The sequence below is a fragment of the Bos mutus genome, chromosome 21 (assembly GCF_027580195.1).
Source record: "Bos mutus isolate GX-2022 chromosome 21, NWIPB_WYAK_1.1, whole genome shotgun sequence".
Lineage (NCBI taxonomy): Eukaryota > Metazoa > Chordata > Mammalia > Artiodactyla > Bovidae > Bos > Bos mutus.
This window is the reverse complement of record NC_091637.1, coordinates 33706115-33726324: the sequence shown is the minus strand read 5'-3', so window position 1 is coordinate 33726324 and position 20210 is coordinate 33706115. Positions and strand designations below refer to the sequence as shown.

General features: G+C 54.8%; 1 protein-coding gene across 4 annotated transcripts in view; it reads left to right on the top strand.

Annotated features, from left to right (window-relative positions):
* Positions 1-17592, top strand: part of PML (PML nuclear body scaffold) — a 56556-nt gene extending 38964 nt beyond the window's left edge. The window contains exons 6-9 of one of the 4 annotated variants that reach the window (XM_070358647.1): positions 279-537; positions 2139-2191; positions 12927-13077; positions 14060-17592. In XM_070358647.1, the coding sequence (XP_070214748.1) occupies positions 279-537; positions 2139-2191; positions 12927-13077; positions 14060-14838 (1242 nt within the window). In that variant the 3' untranslated portion in view covers positions 14839-17592. Of the gene's footprint in view, positions 1-278; positions 538-2138; positions 2192-2864; positions 3938-12926; positions 13078-14059 lie in introns of those variants that run through there. The other 3 variants (XM_070358650.1, XM_070358649.1, XM_070358648.1) reach the window with 3 other exon arrangements.
* Positions 17593-20210: the final 2618 nt, after the last annotated feature.

The window sequence follows — 20210 nt, the reverse complement described above, 5'->3', positions numbered from 1 at the left end:
TGTTAGGAAGCCTCCCTCCAAGCAGGAGCCCCTCCCATGGCAGTCAGAAGCCAGCAGAGATCGGTGGTCAGTGGTCAGCAGCAGGGCCAGTGTGCCTGCTGACCTGGGAGGGCCTCTGTGTAGAGAGGTGTGATCTTCATGGCAGGTAGCAAAGGGGACAGCAGGAGCAAAGGGCATGGGGTGGGGAACAGATTCCTACCACACAGGTCTGGGTCTCTGCCCACTGCCCCAGTCCCCTGGAGGCTCCTGACCCTGCCCTGTGACACCCCACTGCACAGGAGGGCACCAACACGGCCACACCGCAGAAGAGGAAGGCCTGCCAGACCGAGTGCCCCCGGAAGGCCGTCAAGATGGAGTCTGAGGAGGGGGAAGAGTCTAGGTTGGCTTGGAGCTCCCCTGAGCAGCCCAGGCCCAGCACCTCCAGAGCAGTCTCGCCACCCCACCTGGATGGGCCCCCCAGCCCCAAGAGCCCCATCATAAGAGATGAGCTCTCCCTGCCCGAGAGCAACCATCAAACCGGCGACCCTGCAGAGACAGGTAGGGAGTGGGGATGGGCAGGATGGGCTGAGGCCTGCATGCTGTCTTCCAGGGGCTGGGTGGGACCCCTCCTCTGCATCCTGACGCCCTTCCCAGGAAGCCCAAGGCAAGCAGCATACCCTGTGTGTCTTGCCCTCTGCTGCTGCTGCTGCTGCTAAGTCACTTCAGTCGTGTCGGACTCTGTGCGACCTCATAGATGGCAGCCCGCCAGGCTCCCCTGTCCCTGGGATTCTCCAGGCAAGAACACTGGAGTGGGTTGCCATTGCCTTCTCCAATGCATGAAAGTGAAAAGTGAAAGTGAAGTCACTCAGTCGTGTCTGATTTTTCGGGACCCCGTGGACTGCAGCCCACCAGGCTCCTCCGCCCATGGGATTTTCCAGGCAGGAGTACTGGAGTGGGGTGCCATTGCCTTCTCCATCTTGCCCTCAGCTGCCACAAATGGGGAAGGGCAAGCCCAGGGTTTGTCTGGGGGCGGGGGGGGGAGGGGTGGCACGAGAGTGGATGGTTTAGCCCATGCTTTGCTGGGATGCCCATGTAGGGAGCATGATGGCCTGGGGAACACATTTCCTTAGCTCCTTCCCCTGACACACCCTTTTTGAACCCAGTACCATGCCTCTGCACAGGATAGGTCTCCCCAAACAATGTTTGTTGGTGGGTGTCTAGCACATGCTCAGAGAAGACTTGGGTAAAGTCCATACCCATCGGTTCCCAAATTTTTTTACAAAGGCCATCCACCTAAAGTATCTCGCTTGTTCAAGGTATCTTTTATGGCCACTGCCAGACAGGGAGTCCTTTCATGTAAGTGGAGGTCAACACACAGAATCCTGGAATGTTCAAGACAGTTCTTCCTGGAGCTGTTTTACCCAGTGTCCAGCTTTGTTTTCATTCTAGGTCCTACACTGACCCCTGACCCTGGCCATACACTCAGCCCCAATGGAGAATCCTTGCTCACAAATGCTATTGGTAATCAGAAGGTTTTGTAAACCTAAAGTATCTTTTAACTGAAACATCTGGGCTCACAGAGCTGAGAATCGGAACAACCAGTGTGCTGCTTTAGGATGGCCAAAGGTTCCAAACCAGGTGGTATTTGTCACACCCCCTCCACGGGTAGTCAGTTCTGAATCATTCCAGGGCCAGCAGCTGAATTAAGTCTTCACAGATAAGGCATAGCAGGCAGTGATGGAAAGCCACCTTGAGTAACCCCTCCATACAGGCAGATCCTGGCTTCCCAGGTGGCCCAGTGGTAAAGAACCCGCCTGCCAACACAGGTAGATGTCAGAGAGGCGGGTTCGATCCCTGCATTGGGGGTCCCCTGAAAGAAGGCACGGCAACCCACTCCAGGATTCTTGCCTGGAGAATTCCACTGGCAGAGAGGCCTGGCGGGCTACAGTCCACAGGGTTGCAAAGAGTCGGACATAAATGAGCGACTAAAGAGGCAGATCCATGCTGGCACGCACGCTGAATGTTGACAGCCCCCTTTCAGGGCACATGTCACCCACCCAGCCCACTGGCCTGCAAGGATTCCCACAGGAGCACACCCTGGGCTCCGTCCATGAGCAGCCCTGGCAGGACCTAACCCCATTTCCCCTGCTCCGTTTCAGAGGAGCGCGTCGTGGTGATCAGCAGCTCGGAAGACTCAGATGCTGAGAACCCGGTGAGTGGCTCAGAAGTCCGGCCCAGGACACTGCCTCCGCCCATTCCAGGTCCCCGGGGCCACAGCCCCAGCAGATGACTCTCAGACTCACCTCGCACCCAGGGGATTTATCAGCGAGGCAGGGAGTCCTGAGCTGTCTGGAGGTTAGTCTCCAATTGCCAGCTGTGGCCTGGATCGCCCCGGCCCTCCCATCGTACCAGGGTAGGAGCCGTCAGTAATCACATGTATTCTTTCTGAAGACCTGGACAGGGCTTCCCTTCAGAGCCCTGTGTCTTTTCTGGACTAGCCAATGCCTGTGTCTGCAGCTTCCTTATCAATTTTCTGCCCTCCTAAGTCTCAGTGAGGAGGGCGGACCCACACCAGCTCCCCGGTTAACGGCAGCAATGCAGGGCCACGTGGGGGTGTGAGGGCGCAGGGCAGCACCACGCAGGGCCCAGACTAGCACATTGTGACTCCATGTAAACAAGAACTTTCTTTAAAGCCATCCCACAGTGGGACAAGTGGCTGCATGGGTTGTGACCCTCCTGTCCCTGGAGGTTTGTTCATAGCGGTTCATAGAGGCCGGGCTGTCACCTGCCCAGGGGTGAAAAGGATTGGAATTAGAGTGGAAGGCTGGACTGGGTGGCCCCTGAGGCCCCTGCCAGCCCTCAGTCTGAGGTTCTGTGTTGGAAAGCGTGCGGAGCCCACTGAGACCGCTGTCCTGCCTCCTTCCTCGTCCGTCCACCCCCCGCTGAGAGCTCGCCGAGCGTCCCACTCCCTCCAGGCCTCTCGTCTGTCCCACGGCACATGCCGCCCCCCGGCTTGGCCTCCCCACCATCCTGCCGAGCAAGCTGCCATCCCCGACGCTGAGAGTCCCAGCCAGCCTGCCGGTCACCAGGAGCAAGCCGCCGTCCACCGTGGGATCAGCTTCCTGTCACGCGGGGCACAAAGAGCCCTGCGCCCTCGAAGCACCTTTCACCTGCCGCTCAAAACGTATGGTGCCCACACGTGCACTTGGCCTCCCTCCATGGGTCAAGCCACCACCCTGGCCACCACTGGGCCTCCCAGCCAACCTGCCAATCCCCAGGAGGATCCCACCCACCCCCAAAGAGCAGGCAGCCAACCCCGCCTGGTGCAACTGGCTGCACGACCCCTTGACCCCTTCCCTTCTGTGTCCCAGTGGCTCAACATCTTTCCCCTTCCTCATTCCCCTGGGATCTCCCAGCGTAACACCTTTTACAGGAGAATAATGGGGGGAGGCAGAGCATCCCAGATTCCTGGACCAGTGATCTCCCTTGGGGATTCTGGCAGGGCCCCCATGGAAAATCCCCCAGCCCAGGTCCCCCCGGAGGCCTCTCCAAGTGCTTTCCTACCACCCCACCCTCTGGAGAGGCCACCCACTGGCACAGACACCCCGCAGACAAGCCTCTGAGAGTCCCAAGTGCCTCCCTTCTCTGCAGCCCTGGAGACTGGCAGGTTGGCATCCCGAAAGTCTTGTCACAGAATGAAGCAGGGAATGAATGGCTCCGTGGACCTCTGAACAAAGAGGCTTAAGGCCTCCACAGTCAGGATATTCTCATTCCTCACATCCTCAAGTCTCTGCCCAAGATGAAGCTTCTTGCACCCTTTGCAACTCCCACTGCCCCATTCTCCCACCCCAAGCCTTCCCACTGGGCCTCTGCCAGGATGTAAGCCCATGAGGGCAGGGACTGTGTGGCTCCCAGGCCCTGGCAGGTGCGGCTGCTCAATAAACACTTATTGAACGATTACCCTCGCAAACCCTTCTTCCATGACCATCAGATTCCCTGCTGGGCCTAGCTCCTCCTGGCTGGTGGTCTTTGTCTCCTCTGCACGGACACTTGGTTCACCTGTGGGGCTGCTGTGACCCTCTTTCCTCCATACCCTGTGTAAGCATCAGAGGTGGGAGGTGGGGTCCAGGCCTTCTGTGCCTCCTGGACTGTTTTGGTTCTGCTATCTGGCAGCGTCCTCCCTGCCCCGGAGGCTCGGGCTCTCCAGATGAACCCACTTTCCCCAGCTCATCTTAGACATCCTTCTGCTCCTCACTGTATAGGAAGACTGCCTCCTAGGTCTCCTCTCCCCACCCGGGTCCCGCTTTCTTCCTGGATAACTTCAACATGCACCACCCTGGCCTCTGCTCTCCTTGACCTTTCAGGGATCTTTGCCCCATTCCCCTGTAGCTGCCACCCCCACCCCCCTTGCCTCCTCCCCCCAGACCACTCCATCACTGAGAACCTTCCCTCTCTAGACTGGCCCAGACTGACCATAGCTTCCTTTTCCTTGAGCTCTCCGTCAGTTACTTCCAGGACTTGGGCTGTTTGCCTCCCAGTTCCTTCTGCCATTACCTCCCGCCCACCAGCCAGCAAGGTCCACCGTTTCAGCCAGTCTTCCACCAGAATCTTGGTGCCCTGTCTCCCCACCACCCGCTTCTGGTAGCCTGCCCTCCAAAGACAGCCCTGGAAGGATGCACTCGTTTCCCCTGCTCTGCACTGCCACCTGGAGGCCAACTTCTGTTGGAGAAAAGTCGAGGGGAGGAAAGCTATAAATGATTTGTCTCCTGGGCTCCTTAGCGTCCTGCCTGGGCATGCCCCGCCCCCTGCCCTCCATGGCACCTCGCTGCACCCCTGCTTCCCTAGCCCTGGTCCCTCTTCCCCACCCTCGCTCTTGGCCGGTGGCTGAACCTCCTGCCCTAGGAGGACCACAGGACAGGTGGCGTAGCAGCGGCCCACATCTTGCTCTCTGATGACCGATTGACCCGACCCCATCACATCCCTCCCCATCCCTTCTGTTAGGACTAGAGGACCCCCCCTCTAGGACTCACTCCTCCTCTCCCTGGCCATGCCCTCCTGCCCCCTTGGGAACCTCCTTCCATCTCCCCATCCTCATTTGCATCTTCAAACACTTCCTGTGGGCTGTAACTAAGCACCCTGGAGAAGTCCCATCTTTGCATGCACCCCCCACACACAAACCATTTACCCTTCAACCTTCACCCCCTCAGTGCTCCTTCCTTGCCCCAGTCCCCTGCCTTTCCCCACCATGCCCGTGAGCCCTGCCACCATCTCCAGGGTAACCTCCGTGCCTCTGAGTCCAGTGGTCACCTTCAGTCCTAATGCCCCAACACTCTGCTTCCCTTTGGGTTCAGGAGGTTTCCTCCTGCAGCTCTGCAAGTCCTCCTCACTCCCCCTTCAGGTCTCTTTGTTTTTTTAAATGTTGTTCTTCCAGCTTAGGTTCTGGGATCTCATCTCCTAGAATCTGTACACTGTCCCCATGATCTCAACCATGCGCACAGCCGCATAGCAGCCGCCCAGTGTCTCCACTCAGATGCCCCACAGAAACCTCAAACTTACCTTGCCTCTTGTCCTCTCCGTAAATTGCACACATCTGCCTAGTTGCAGAAGGTGGGACCCCAGAGCTGCCCAGGACTCCCCCTACCCTTTTCACTATTCCTCAGAGCCAATCACTTTGTGAATCTTACCATGTTCTAAATTCCTCAGAAAGCTGGTTACTTCTTTCTATCCCATAATCTTGATAACATTAAAACAAGGCTAACCCTGGATGGAAGTAGAAGCCTGGGAAAGAAAGAGCAAGAGAAGGATTCAAATGCTGTTAATCTGGCCAGACTTCGTGAGAGTCAGGTGGAAGTCCTGAAACCAGCAATATTTTGGTGGCGTGGGGGCGGGGGTGGGGTCAGACTAGCACTTAGCTGTCAGGCAAGAAGCCACTAGGTGCTATCTGAGGTTGATCAACTCAGGAAGGAGAAGTGCATTTCAGGTTACAAAGAATTAAATGATTAGAAACAGCTGCTCGTGTTTGGAGACCAGGTCTGGAGGCAAGGGAACCAGAGGCTCACTACTTTTGTGTGGGCGTTCTTCAGACATGTTTTTAAAATTAACCATTACGGGAGTCTGAAACTTACTGGGGAAAAAATTTTTTTAAAGCAAACAAATTAGATCCTCCTAAGTAGGTGTGTCTCTCACCCACCTGCCATGCCCGCTTCCAGACCCCTGGTGCTCCCAGAGTTCCTTAGCAGAAGGGGGCAGGGTGATGTCTGCAGGATGCTCCCGGCTCCCACGTCCTCCCCTCCCTGTGGCCTTTATCCGTCCTGCCGCTGTGTGAGAGCTTCGGAATGCCTGCTTAGTCGCTTTAGTTGTATCCACCTCTTTGTGACCCCATGGACTGTAGTTCACCAGGCTTTTCTGTCCATGGGATTCTCCAGGCAAGAATACTGGAGTGGGTTGCCGTTTCTTTCTCCAGGGGCTCTTCCCCACCCAGGGGTTGAACTCACGTCTCTTACGTCGCCTGTGGAATAGTGGCCTGCTAAGATACTGTGTTTTCCAAGTGTACCAGGGCATGCAAGCCCCCAGCTTGGGCTGCAGCTGTGTCAGTGGCTGGAATCCAGACATGTCAGGGCTCTGGCACTGATCTGGTGTGGTGGGCAGGGCTGGGGAGAGGCTGCTCGAGCAGCACGGGTGTTCTGTCAGAGACCTCGCCCCTGCTGGGAGAGGCAGTGGGGCTGTACTCTTGGGGTGGAGAGGGAGTCCCAGGTCTGATGCTGGAGACCTGGGGTGAGGACTGTGCTTAAAAATGAGGTGGGTCAGCCACACCTCTACTGCGGGCCCTGTGTCAACAGAGCCAAAGGAGAAAAAGGTAGATGTCTTCACCCACTCTTGGAACAGAAGATGCCCCAGTTCCTGTAGCAACAGGACAAAGTGGAAGCAGGAGGTGGCCTTGCCGAGGGGGCAGCCCCCAGAAGAAGTGCATGGTGACCGGCAGTGGAAGGAAGGCCCAGGGGAGCAACTGACCCAGGGGAGGGACCATGATGCTGGTGAGTGTGCACATCAGAAAAAGACACAGGTGCTTGGCTGAGGAGATGGGAGCCGTGGCCCCTGGAGCCTGCAGAGGGGCCAGAGCAGGAGACAGAGGGCCGTAGGGACCACAGGCTGACTAATGGGATCATCTGGGTTAACAGATAACATGTGCGGTATCTCTGGGGCCTTCAGGCTTTGCAAGAGCTAGGGTTTTCTGGCTGCAAAATACAGGCATGCGTGTGTCTGGCCAATCTGATCCCAATTGTAAGCTCAAGTGCTGAGAAAGTTCCTCAGGAGCCAAGGACCTCTCAGTTCAGTTCAGTTCGGTCACTCAGTCGTGTCCGACTCTTTGCGACCCCATGAATTGCAGCACGCCAGGCCTCACTGTCCATCACAAACTCCCGGAGTTCACTCAGACTCATGTCCATCGAGTCAGTGATGCCATCCAGCCATCTCATCCTCTGTCGTCCCCTTCTCCTCCTGCCCCCAATCCCTCCCAGCATCAGAGTCTTTTCCAATGAGTCAACTCTTCGCATGAGGTGGCCAAAGTACTGGAGTTTCAGCTTCAGCATCATTCCCTCCAAAGAAATCCCAGGGCTGATCTCCTTCAGAATGGACTGGTTGGATCTCCTTGCAGTCCAAGGGACTCTCAAGAGTCTTCTCCAACACCACAGTTCAAAAGCATCAATTCTTCGGCGCTCAGCCTTCTTCGCAGTCCAACTCTCACATCCATACATGACCACTGGAAAAACCATAGCCTTGACTAGACCGACCTTTGTTGGCAAAGTAATGTCTCTGCTTTTGAATATGCTATCTAGATTGGTCATAACTTTCCTTCCAAGGAGTAAGTGTCTTTTAATTTCATGGCTGCAGTCACCATCTGCAGTGATTTTGGAGCCCAAAAAAATAAAGTCTGACACTGTTTCCACTGTTTCCCCATCTATTTCCCATGAAGTGATGGGACCGGATGCCATGATCTTCGTTTTCTGAATGTTGAGCTTTAAGCCAACTTTTTCCCTCTCCTTTTTCACTTTCATCAAGAGGCTTTTTAGTTCCCCTTCACTTTCTGCCATAAGGGTGGTGTCATCTGCATATCTGAGGTTATTGATATTTCTCCCGCCAACCTTGATTCCAGCTTGTGTTTCTTCCAGTCCAGCATTTCTCATGATGTACTCTGCATAGAAGTTAAATAAGCAGGGTGACAATATACAACCTTGACGTACTCCTTTTCCTATTTGGAACCAGTCTGTTGTTCCATGTCCAGTTCTAACTGTTGCTTCCTGACCTGCATACAGGTTTCTCAAGAGGCAGATCAGGTGGTCTGGTATGCCCATCTTTTTCAGAATTTTCCACAGTTTATTGTGATCCACACAGTCAAAGGCTTTGGCATAGTCAATAAAGCAGAAATAGATGTTTTTCTGGAACTCTCTTGCTTTTTCCATGATCCAGCGGATGTTGGCAATTTGATCTCTGGTTCCTCTGCCTTTTCTAAAACCAGCTTGAACATCAGGAAGTTCACGGTTCACGTATTGCTGAAGCCTGGCTTGAAGAATTTTGAGCATTACTTTACTAGCATGTGAGATGAGTGCAATTGTGCAGTAGTTTGAGCATTCTTTGGCATTGCCTTTCTTTGGGATTGGAATGAAAACTGACCTTTTCCAGTCCTGTGGCCACTGCTGAGTTTTCCAAATTTGCTGGCATATTGAATGCAGCCCTTTCACAGCATCATCTTTCAGGATTTGAAATAGCTCAACTGGAATTCCATCACCTCCACTAGCTTTGTTCGTAGTGATGCTTTCTAAGGCCCACCTGACTTCACATTCCAGGATGTTTGGCTCTAGGTGAGTGATCACACCATCGTGATTATCTGGGTCGTGAAGATCTTTTTTGTATAGTTCTTCTGTGTATTCCTGCCACCTCTTCTTAATATCTTCTGCTTCTGTTAGGTCCATACCATTTCTGTCCTTTATCGAGCCCATCTTTGCATGAAATGTTCCCTTGGTATCTCTAACTTTCTTGAAGAGATCTCTAGGCTTTCCCATTCTGTTGTTTTCCTCTATTTCTTTGCATTGATCGCTGAGGAAGGCTTTCTTATCTCTTCTTGCTATTCTTTGGAACTCTGCATTCAGATGCTTATATCTTTCCTTTTCTCCTTTGCTTTTCGCTTCTCTTCTTTTCACAGCTATTTGTAAGGCCTCTAGATTAGCATTAATGTCGATACTAGATACTTCAGGTGAGAATGTTGAATAGCAAAGAGCTTGGCTTCTGTCTGCTTTGCTGATGCCCAAATGTGGAATGAATCCGTAATTAGGACAGTTGTTCCCAATCCTGGCTGCGCACTGCTATCACTTGGGGGTCTTACCAAGGACAGATTCCTGAGTCCCACCCCCAGGGAGTCTAACTATATTGGTCTGGGGCTCAGCCTGGACATAAAGATTTTTTTAAACTGCTTATGCACAATCAAGGTGGTTGTGTTGTTCAGTCACTAAGTCGTGTCTAACTCTGCGACCCCATGGACTGCAGCACACCAGGCTTCCCCGTCCTTCGCTATCTCCCAGGGCTTGCTCAAACTCATGTCCATTGAGTTGTTGATGCCATTCAACCATCTCATCCTCTGTCGCCCCCTTCTCCTCTTGAGGGATTCGATTGAATATCTGTGTCAAAGAAATGCTGCTCACTTGTGTACGTATCAGCCTTGAACAGAGGTGACGTATACATGCTGGGATATGATCCAGGTTGGGAAGGGGAGATGCTGGGTCTTTCCAGATAAACCTCCTAGAGGTTTTTTGAAAGGTGATAAGCTAGCGGCTTCCTAGGAGCACCTCAGTATGGCCATTCCACCTGCTGTGCTAAGTTGATATGTGGTTAATCTGCTAAGTTGACTGTGATGAAGATGAGTGAAATGGAGTTCGTGAACCCGATTGCACATGTATCCTGATTGTCTGTGTATCCTGAGAAATATCCCAGATCCCACATGGCTCAGTTTTGCAGTCAAAGAAACACAGTCCATTAACCAATTATCTAGTATATAGTCATCTTTCAAAGACTATTACAGAGAATACAACTCATAACTCACAGCAACACTCCTTAAATCCTTCATCCCTTCATACTCACCACCATCATCTCCTACTCACTGGTCCCTCAAAGCCTTTTCTCACTTTCCACTTTCCAGTCCTCACATGAGGGCTCTGATCTCCTCCACCCTCTGGTTCTTTCTGCTGCCATTCCTTTCCCTTCCAAGCAAATCTCAAGCTTTTTCCAACAAAAGGCCCTCTCCTGGATTCTTGGGTTTAGGTCTCTGCTACTCTCCCCCTCTATGCTCCATGCTCCTACACCCCCTTAATCCTGATTGTGGAATGAGGTCGAGGAGTGGCAGTGGGGGGGCGTGGAAGGACAGAAAGATATCCAGCATCAGAGCTGGATATCAGCTGGATAATCAGCTGTGCTGATTCTGTTAACCCTGGGTCTTTAGGAAAGTCTTTTTTAAATGTCAGTACTTCCCAGCTGTACTGCTGGGATTTAAGGCAGGGATGGGGAACTGCTTGCAGTGCTAGCTGGAGTTCAGTGGAAGGCATTCCTGTGAGACCAGCCCAGTGGAGTAGCCATACTTTATGGTCGTCCCCAAGGGCAAGAGAAATCTGGGTGGAAGAGGAGTCAGGGCTGGAAGATTCAGCCTTCCCTCCCTTGACAACTCAGTGGAAAGGGGTGTTCTTTTATTAAGGCGGCCAGCAGGGTCTTCAGTAAGTTCAGGACAAAGGATATTTCCATGACTATAAAAGAGAGAATGACCCCAGGGCCACGAGAAGCTCTTAAAAAGTGAGGGTCTCGTGGCTATCATAAGTGACCCTGGAATAAAGATGGGGGAGTTAGCTCAAAGATGCTGCTCTCCAGGGAGATCAAGTCTTGGAAAGGACTATCTGAAGAGAAGACGCTGGCTTTCCAGCCTGAAGAGACAGTCCTGGAAGACAGACGGAAGCACTCAGGGCCACTGTGAGGGCTTTGGCAGTTTGGAGCAAAGAGAAGAAGGAAGAGGGGAAGGCCAAGTCGGTGGGTGGCAGAGAAGACTGGGCCAAGGGGACGGCACTTCACCTGAAGCTCAGGGGAGGCCGCAGCAAGGGGAGTCCAGCTGTTTCCACCAGCCCAAGTGTGAGAGCACCCCTGCCTGTGATCGGAACAGGCACTGGAAGCTTGGAGACAGGAAACAACTAGATTCTCCCACGGGGGAAGAAGGTAGTGTCTCCTGTCTGTGCTCTAGCAACTTCAAAGAAGACTCCCGGAGAAGGCTCCCTCCAGGGAGGCATGGGAGCCCTGACAGCATGACAGAGACTCAGCAGGACATGCCAAACCAGCCTTGGATGCGTGGCCAACTCGAGGATACTGATCCATAAGGCCTATATTTTGTCAAAGTAGGGCCTCGGATATAAAGTCCCAGAAAACTCACAGGCTGCTTTAAGCCAAACCAGCTCTATATGGACTCAGTGAGTGTCTGTTTTTATCAGCGCCTAGGAGGAAGTTGGAGAGGGCTATGAAATGCACATAAAGCAGAAATCAGCCACTCGCAGGAAAATCCCAGCACATTTTAGTTGTGGTTAGCAAAGACTTTGCACTTGGCTAAAGTTTCAGTAAAACAGAGGTTTGACCTGGAGAGTGGAAGGGCCGAAGACAGTAGGCTAGTTCTGCCCCAGGCCAGGGACGACAGCCAGACGTCAGAGTTCAGAGAGGCCTCGGGCGAGGCCAACTCCATCAGCCACCAGGGCAGTCTGTCAGAGGGCAAGGTTGGGGCCCGCTCTGGACTCTGTCCCAGCAGTGCCCTCAGCAGGCCCTGTGACAGTGGCCACGTCCCTTCCTCCTGGTGTCTGGTTAATATCCATAGGTGACACAGGAAGTTCTGAGCGGGCCCCCAAGCTTTGCCAGGTGTGCAGATGATAAGCAATTACCTATATTATGAAAGGCTCTACCTCCCTTGTTCGCCCCAGCCCCGGGGGTCTAAACGCTTACAGCTAGAGCCCCTCCCACCCCCAGGGCCCTTCAACAGCGTTCACACCTTGGTGGAGAACAGAGCCTCAGGTGCCCAGCCTGGCGGAGCCCCAGCCTGCTTGCCTAAGCAGCTGTCTTCTGGACGCCAAATGGCAGAGGGCTCCCGGGTCTGAGCCGCCGCCTCTCCACTACTCTCACAGCCAGGCACCTTGTGCCCCCTAGAGGTGGCGTCCCAGGGGCCGGGCGGCCCTCCCCTCTCCTTTGCGCAGGGTGCCGGGCCCTCAGCTCACCTGGGGGACAAGAAAAGCCAGGCGTCCTGCCCCTTCCAGAGAAACACCTGAGGTTCGAGATGGGACTCCTTCCCCCAGCGCCCCCCAGTTCATGATGTTTGTTCTGAGTCAGCTCAAGGAGTTGAAGCGAGGAGCAGACACATTGGGCCCTGCCCACCTCAGCCCCGACACCTTCCCTGAGCCTCCCCCCGAGCCCTGCTCACCCATGTGCACACTCAGCCACACAGTATCACACTTGCACACACACCTGTGTCAACGCAGGCCCACAAACCCACACCCCCCATACACACACACACACACACACACAATATTTGCATTCATCCCCACACTTTTTTCACACTCACTCACACTTGCCCCCATGATCCCATCCTACTCACGCACTGACACACGTGCCCTGATTCACACGCATGACCCTCACACGTGTGCATGCACGTTCACATCTGTTCAGGCACTCGCTTGGAAGTGCCCCCTCTTTCCCAGTAACAGGCCCTCCCTGAGGCACACACAGACCCCCCGACATACTCACGCACTCTCATCGCCCCCCGCCCCACGCTCACACACACACCAGCACACACGCCTGTTGACGAGGAACCGGCTCACATGGCTGCTGCCCGCTCTCGGCCCCCATAGCCTCCTGACCTGTTGGTTTCTTCTGTGTTGCAGGACTCCCGAGAGCTGGCCGACAACAGCAGCGAGTCCAGTGACCTCCAGCTGGAGGGCCCCAGCTCCCTCGGAGTCCTGGACGACAGCCCCTCCAATTCCCTGGTGGAAGACAAGCCCCTCGTTTTCTTTGACCTCAAGATTGACAATGAAAGTGGGTTCTCCGGTGGCCACCCCCCAACCCTTTCTTGCTCAGTCCCTAAGTCCCCAGGATAAGTGCAGGCAGAGCCATCTGTGAGCCCGGGAGAGCCCTGAGCTGTGGCCAGAGCACCGCACTTCCCGGGGACTCTCGGGTGTTTGAACTTGGTTCTCTGAATAAGGACATCTGCTTTGACCAGGGCCTGAGGCATGAGGCAAGCACCTCCATGAGTCCCTCCCTGACTGGTGCTTCCATTAGGGAGCCTTGGGAACACACTTCTAAATAGAAACGCAATGTTAAAGTCGCCGAGGTGACACCAGCAATCCAAACACAGCCTTAGGCTGAGTACAGAGCCCATTCTTTCCATGGTTGCTGCAAGGTCACAGAGAAATGTGACCCCTTCTCCTTCAATTCCGCGGTGCTTACCCTGGCCCTGCAGGAAGCTGGGTCCCATCCAGCTGCCTGGGCTCAGCATGAGGCCAGCCCAGGGAGACACAAGCAGCGAGTATTTCACAGGACAGGGAAGCCGTTTGCAGACCTCACTGGAAGATTCGGGGCCATGCTCTGAATGGAGTGGATTGGGCAGGTGTGCTGTCTGAGCCAGCACTCTGATGCTGAGGGCTTTAGCTACATGGCTTATGGGGTTGGCGGCCAGGGGAAAGGGAGTGAGGGGCTAGGCTGAAGCAGTGAGGGGTCCCTAGTGTAGGTGGGTGGAGGCTGGCAGAAGACAGGAGGGACCCGAAGTGAAAGGGTTTGGGGAACTCCGGAACGTGGCAGGGCAGGGGGGAGCAGGACTCCCAGCAGGGGAGGAAGGGGGCCTGGAGGGCAGCCCCCCTCCCCTTCTGACCCCCATCCCTATCAGAGCCAGGGTCAGAGCTGCGTTTGAGGCTGATGCTTGATTCCTGCCATCAGGCCCCAAGGTGGGGTCTCTGGATGGTGGGGTTGGTGCCCCTAGCCTTGCCCTTGAGGCCTCACGCTGCCGTTCTCTCCTGCCCAGCCCAGAAGATTAGCCAGCTGGCAGCCGTGAACCAGGAAAGCCAGTTCCGCGCGCTCATCCAGCCCGAGGTGCTCAACGTGTACTCCAAGGCCGTCTCCCTGGAGGTGGGACTGCAGCACTTCCTGCATTTCCTAGCGAGCATGCGCCAGCCCATCCTGGCCTGCTATAAGCTGTGGGGGCCCAGTCTCCCCAGCTTCTTCCAGGCTCTGGAGGAGATGAACATGCTGGGGAAGTTCCAGAAGTCCATCTCGGGCTTCTTAGCCACCCTGCCCCTCATCCGGGAGTGCGTGCCGGGGGCCAGCAGCTTCAAACTCAAGAGCCTGGCCAAGACCTACCTAGCGAGAAACATGAGTGAACGCAGCGCCCTGGCGGCCGTGCTGACCATGCGCGACCTGTGCCGCCTGCTCGAGGTGTCCCCCAGCCCCCAGCTGGCCCTGCACGTCCACCCCTTCAGCAGCCTGCAGTGCTTCTCATCCCTGCAGCCCCTGGTGCGGGCGGCCATCCTGCCCCGGGCCGAGGCCCGCTTGCTGGCCCTCCACAAGGTCACCTTCATAGAGCTGCTGACCGCACACCACCATGACCCGCAGGGCGGCCTGAAGAAGTACAACCGGTTCCTGAGCCTCCAGAGCCCCACGTCGTCCCAGCCTGCGTTCGACCTGCATTCTCTAGGCACCTACTTCGAAGGCCTGCTGGGGGCGCCGGCCTCGGCAGGGGCAGGAGGCGTCGCTGCCCCTCCGGCTGGCCACAGCTTGGCAGAAAGGGCTACGCAGCAGACCTGAGGGGAGGGGCTGACTAGCTCAGACTCTCTGGGGACAGAGAGAGATGGGGTCCCTGAGCCAGCCCCTGCCCACCACAGCATTCCCAGGTCCTGGTCCCCAGTTATCTCCCTTGTCATTTGGTCCTTCTCCGGGACCAAATTCCACCTCTCTAAAAATTCCACAGAGAAGGTTCCAAGGCCAAGCAACCACCCGACGGGGGCCACCAGATCCCTGGGTGGCCCTGAGAGCACCATGAGTTAGCTCGAAGACCCCCTGGGCCTCCCACTCCAGGAGCCAGAACCAGGGGCAGGGCGGGGTCCCTGGTGAAGAAGGCCTGGTCGCTAGGCTCTCGAAGCAGCCCCCATATTGCCCCAGCCAACCTCAGAGGGGCCCTTACTGCTCCTTCCTGAGCCCTGGCATGGCCCCAGGGGACCTGCTGACAGCACCCACAGACACTGCCTACACCACCAGGGGCCCCACGGGTACCAAAGTGCCTTTCAAACCAAACCTTCCCTGAAGGGTTTGGGTTCTTCCAGCCTTTGCCTGCCTGGAGGCCAGCCCAGTTCATGTCCCCTCTGGGGCAATTTCACCCCCAAAGGGCCCCCTCTCAGCGGAGATGGGGCCTGCCACTCCCTGCCGCTCCCTGCTTCCAGGCATGACCTTCCAAGCCTGCTTCCCTCCTGCCGGCCACACTGGGCCCTTCTCTCTCTCTGCCATGCCACCACCTGCCCCAAGCCCTCCCAAGGGGTGACCTCCAACCCAGCACTGCTCTCAGTGGAGTCCAGGGACCTGCAGCATGGGAATCTCTGGGGTGGGGCCCAGCAGACTGCTTTAGCAGGTTCTCCAGATGATTCTGAGGCCCGCCAAGTTTCAGCGCCTTTGCTCTGATAGACTGCCCTCCCAGGAGAAGCAGTGTGGAGCAGCAGAGGAAGTCCTGGCTCTGGTTGTGTGCGCCGAGTGGGACCCAGGAAAGGGCCCCTTCCTGAGCCCCCACGTCCCCACCTATAAAATGGGCTGGTTATCCTGCATGGTCCCAGAGCTCTCATCTAGCCCCGCCATTCTGGGGTTTTAGGAATGAGCAGCAGGCTTCTGGGGCAGTGGTGAAGGAGGTTTTCGTTCTTGAGCCCTTGGCCCCAACCCTAAGCTAACTAAGGCCCCCAAACTTGAGCGGAACACAGGCAGGTGGTCTCATCTGACTAGCGGAACCACTGCCCCTTCCCCTCAGCCCCTCTGCCATCCCTCTTCCTTGACGCCCTGATCCTGGGGATACCCCCATGGCCTCAGCTTTCACATGGGTGAAGGCTGTGTGCCCACATCCCCACCCCCATCCACTGGGGACCCTGAAGACCCACAGAGGGATCACATAGGAACTTGTTGCCATGTGAGAGTGCTGGCTCTAACAGTGAACTCTGATGCATTTAAAATCAGATTCCGACTTAAAAGTAGGCACTGGCTCTGAAGCTCAGTAAAACTAGTGGCTGGGTGAGGGGAGGAGGGGGCTGGAGCCTCAGTCTGCCTGTGATGACCATCTTGGCTGCAGCAGGGAAGGAATTGGGCCCCTCCTCACCGTATCTTCCCCCCAGCCCCACCCCAAGACTGAACCTGCTGATTTCCAGCTCCAAGCCAGCCCCACAAGGCTTTCTTCCTTCAGATGGAGTTGATCACATTTGTTATAGCAAAGGACTGTTCAGCCCTCTCGCCACTGTCAAAGCCTTTAATAAAGATGTGAATCTTCAAAGCCTGGTGTGCCAATCACAGACTGCCCAACCCACCCCAGAGTCCTGAGCAGTCTCTTGCCTGGTGAAGGGGAAGCTTGCTGGCATAGCTGTTCTTTGTGAGGGCGTCTTTCAGGACTCAACAGAGCTGAGAACCCCTCATTGCTCAGTGATGAGTGTCTCAAGGACATAAGCCCCTGTTCTAAGTGGAGATACCAGGGTGGACCTATCTGGGATCATCTCCAAGGGCGGGTAACCACATGGAGGGAAAGAAGCACCAGTTTCAAGAATCACCCCCTAGAGGTAGTCAGGGACCAGAGAAACCAGGGACTTTACATCTGCCTCCTGCTGAGTAACTTTGTACCCTGGCCGTCTCAGGTGGAGTTCTCATTAGTGCCTGCAGGGGTTCCCTTGGCACAGGCGCTGTAGGAATTAGTGCCCCCCGGCCTGGGTGAGGACCCAGGTAATGTGATTTGATCAGTGCCCCCATCCTTAGCCTCACCTACCTGTCTCACTTAGCCATGTCCGACTTCTTGTGGCCCCATAGACTAACCCGCCAGGTTCCTCTGACCATAGAATTTTCCAGGCAAGAATACTGGAGTGGGTTGCCATTTCTTTTTCCAGGCAGTCTTCCCGGCCTAGAGACCGAACCCATGTCTCTTGCATTTCCTGCATTGGCAGGCAGGTTCTTTACCACTAGTGCTACCTGGGAAGCCCAAGTCTCTAATGGCAAATCCAGATACTTCCCCTGTGCTTTGAATCTCTGAATCGATCTCAGGTTTACCTATGTCAATGAAACCACAAGCTTGCTGGGCTGGAAGCCAGGGCAGAGTTTCAGTCCTCACTCAGTAGCCCCTGACTCTGGTCTGCTGCATCAAGCTCACTGATGTTCAGGCTCCCAGTCTGTAACATGGTATAAGATGGGTCGTTTTTTACTTCATAGGATCCTGTGTGAACCAGTAAGGAGACGTTTGTGAAAATAGCCTTTTAATGTATGAAGAATTGCACAAATGTAAGATCTTAGCGACAAACAAGATGACAGTGTTATTGCTTTATAAACAATAGAAAAATAAACAGATACTGGATCTTAGTAAACAAAGGACTTGGGCTTGCCTTCAGGGGGATGAAGAACAAGCTCTGGGATGGAGCAGAGAACTAAGGAGTGGGGTTGGGGTGGGGTGTGCTGGTCCTGGGTCCCAGGAAGGACAGCCAGGGAGTCTACCTTGGAGTGGTCGAGCAGTGGGTGGCTTTGCGCCCCCTAAACACCCAGATGGGAGGTTTCAACCACACAGACCTGGAGCTGAAAACAGCCTTCCCGTGACAACCAGCTCGGCCCTGCCCAACCCTCCCCAACTCTAGGGCCCCCTTCTGAGGCCCAGGAGCTCACTGACACCCCCAGGAAGGTGATCTGCAAGTCCATTTTCATCTCAACCTCGCCCTGCCTTTTACCTGCACAACTTCACCGCCGGGTGCTGCTGTTCCCCTGAGCTGCACCCTCCTCTCATCCAGCCCTGGCCGGCCCTGCCCTTAACATCTACCCTAGACTCATTCCAATCCCTCAGTCCCGTCCCTGACAATCCTTCGTAATTCAGAGTTGACCCTTCACCCCGCACCTGCCCGAGGCCCAGCCCCCGCCCTGTACCCACCTCCTCCGACCTCAGGCGGGTCTCCACCTTGCACCCCAAGTGCCCCAGCCCCTGCACCTGCAGCAGGGGGTCCTTTCTCACTTCTCTTCACGCCTCACAACGAAGGAAAACTACACCGCTAGTGACATCAAACGTCCAGTCGGAGAGAGTCCCCCCTTGTGGCTCCAGCCCAGGCGGAAGGGGAGTCGAGCCGGAGAGGCTCCCAAACCGGCCAGCAGAGGGCGCTGCAGCCCCACTGAGACCCGTGCTGAGGCTGCTGCTCCTTGCGGATGGGGAGCGGCGTGGTGTGGGCTCAGGCTCGTGATGGCAGCATCTTTTCCAAAGCCCCACGCGTACCGCCGGTGGCGTAGCAGGTATCTTTAAGTAGATGGTGCATGGAGAAGCATTTTTAACGTGTTGACAACTTTGTATTTATTTTAACATCTATCAGAAAATATATAACCAGCCTATCAATGCCCTGATTTCTGGAATCTGGCTGCTCAGAATGATGCTAAAAGAGAATTCTTTAAAGGTCTGATTTAAGGACAACTATGAAGTGACTTGGAGAAGGCAATGGCACCCCACTCCAGTACTCTTGCCTGGAAGATCCCGTGGACGGAGGAGCCTGGTAGGCTGCAGTCCATGGGGTCGCTAAGAGTCGGACACGACTGAGCGTCTTCACTTTCACTTTTCACTTGCATGCATTGAAGAAGGAAATGGCAACCCACTCCAGTGTTCTTGCCTGGAGAATCCCAGGGACGGGGGAGCCTGATGGGCTGCCGTCTATGGGGTCGCAGAGAGTCGGACACGACTGAAGTGACTTCAGCCGCAGCAGCAGCATGAAGTAACTACAAGCTCAGAAGGATCACAGGAACAGCAAAACTTACGGCAGTGGAAGTGGAAGACTTAATCTGGGGAAATACTGGGTTTGCTGTTGCTCTGTTGCTAAGTCATATCCGTGTTCGGTGGCTAAGCGTAGCCATCCTCTTCTAGAAGCATCCAGCAGGGATTCCACCTGAGCTTACTGAACCCTGGGGAGGACACAATGACCATCCAGGTGAGAGTGCCTGGGACAATCAGGTGAATAAAGCTCCCAACTAACATGACTGAAAGGTCACTGGACACTCGTTTCTCACTCAGCAGAGCAGCCTTATCGTCTCCCCAGACACCCTGTGCGGTTTACATTATCGTCCTCATTCTATTCTGGACCTGGGATGGGGGCTGAGGAAGGAAGGTTGAGTACCTTGCTCCAGGTCATTGAACTTGAATGCGGCAGAGTTGGGATTTGCCCCACAGGGAGGCTGTGTCTACACTGGAGCCTTGTATAGCCCACACTGCCAGGTATCTTGCCATGCATTTGGGTGGGGGTTTCCACCCTCTCCTTCCGGTGGCCTCCTGGGCTGTTTGATCTCACACGATGCAAAATGCAGGGCCCAGAAAACTCACACCAAAACCTTCTGGCCCCAGGGTCCCAGAATTTGAACTTATCCTAGTTCTATTTTTTTCTTTAAAGACCCTGCTTCTCCAATTTCTTTCTCCATTATTGCCTGACACCCCCCACCACCAAGGAGCCTTTTTAGACAATGTTTTTTCCTAGTTGAGACTCTCTCCCATGAAATTTTAATACTTGATTCCTTAGGGTTTTCTATATACAAAATTATGTCATCTGCAAATAGAGATCATTTTACTTCTTCCTTATACAGGTGTCCTATATATCTGTGTATGTTCTGTGGTCCTTTGGAAGGTCAGAAACCATTGGAATATCTAAAGTGTTAGTGCCCTCTCTACCCTGAACCAATTTTCATCCTCTCTGGGGCAATATGGCCCCTGTTGAGAGTGCATAATTTAGGGTAAGGCCCTATCTCTGATTATAATGCAAGTCAAGAAGTCATGATTAGTGTCAGCCCCTCCATGTGGCTTGGTTCACAGTGGGGTTGAGGTGAGTCTAGGCTACAGGGAGATGGGAGGGAATGTGGGCAGAGGTCTCTGAGGACACGTTTCCCTGGGGTGGCCTTCGTCCTGGACTCAGGCCCAGATCCAGGCTGAGCCTGGG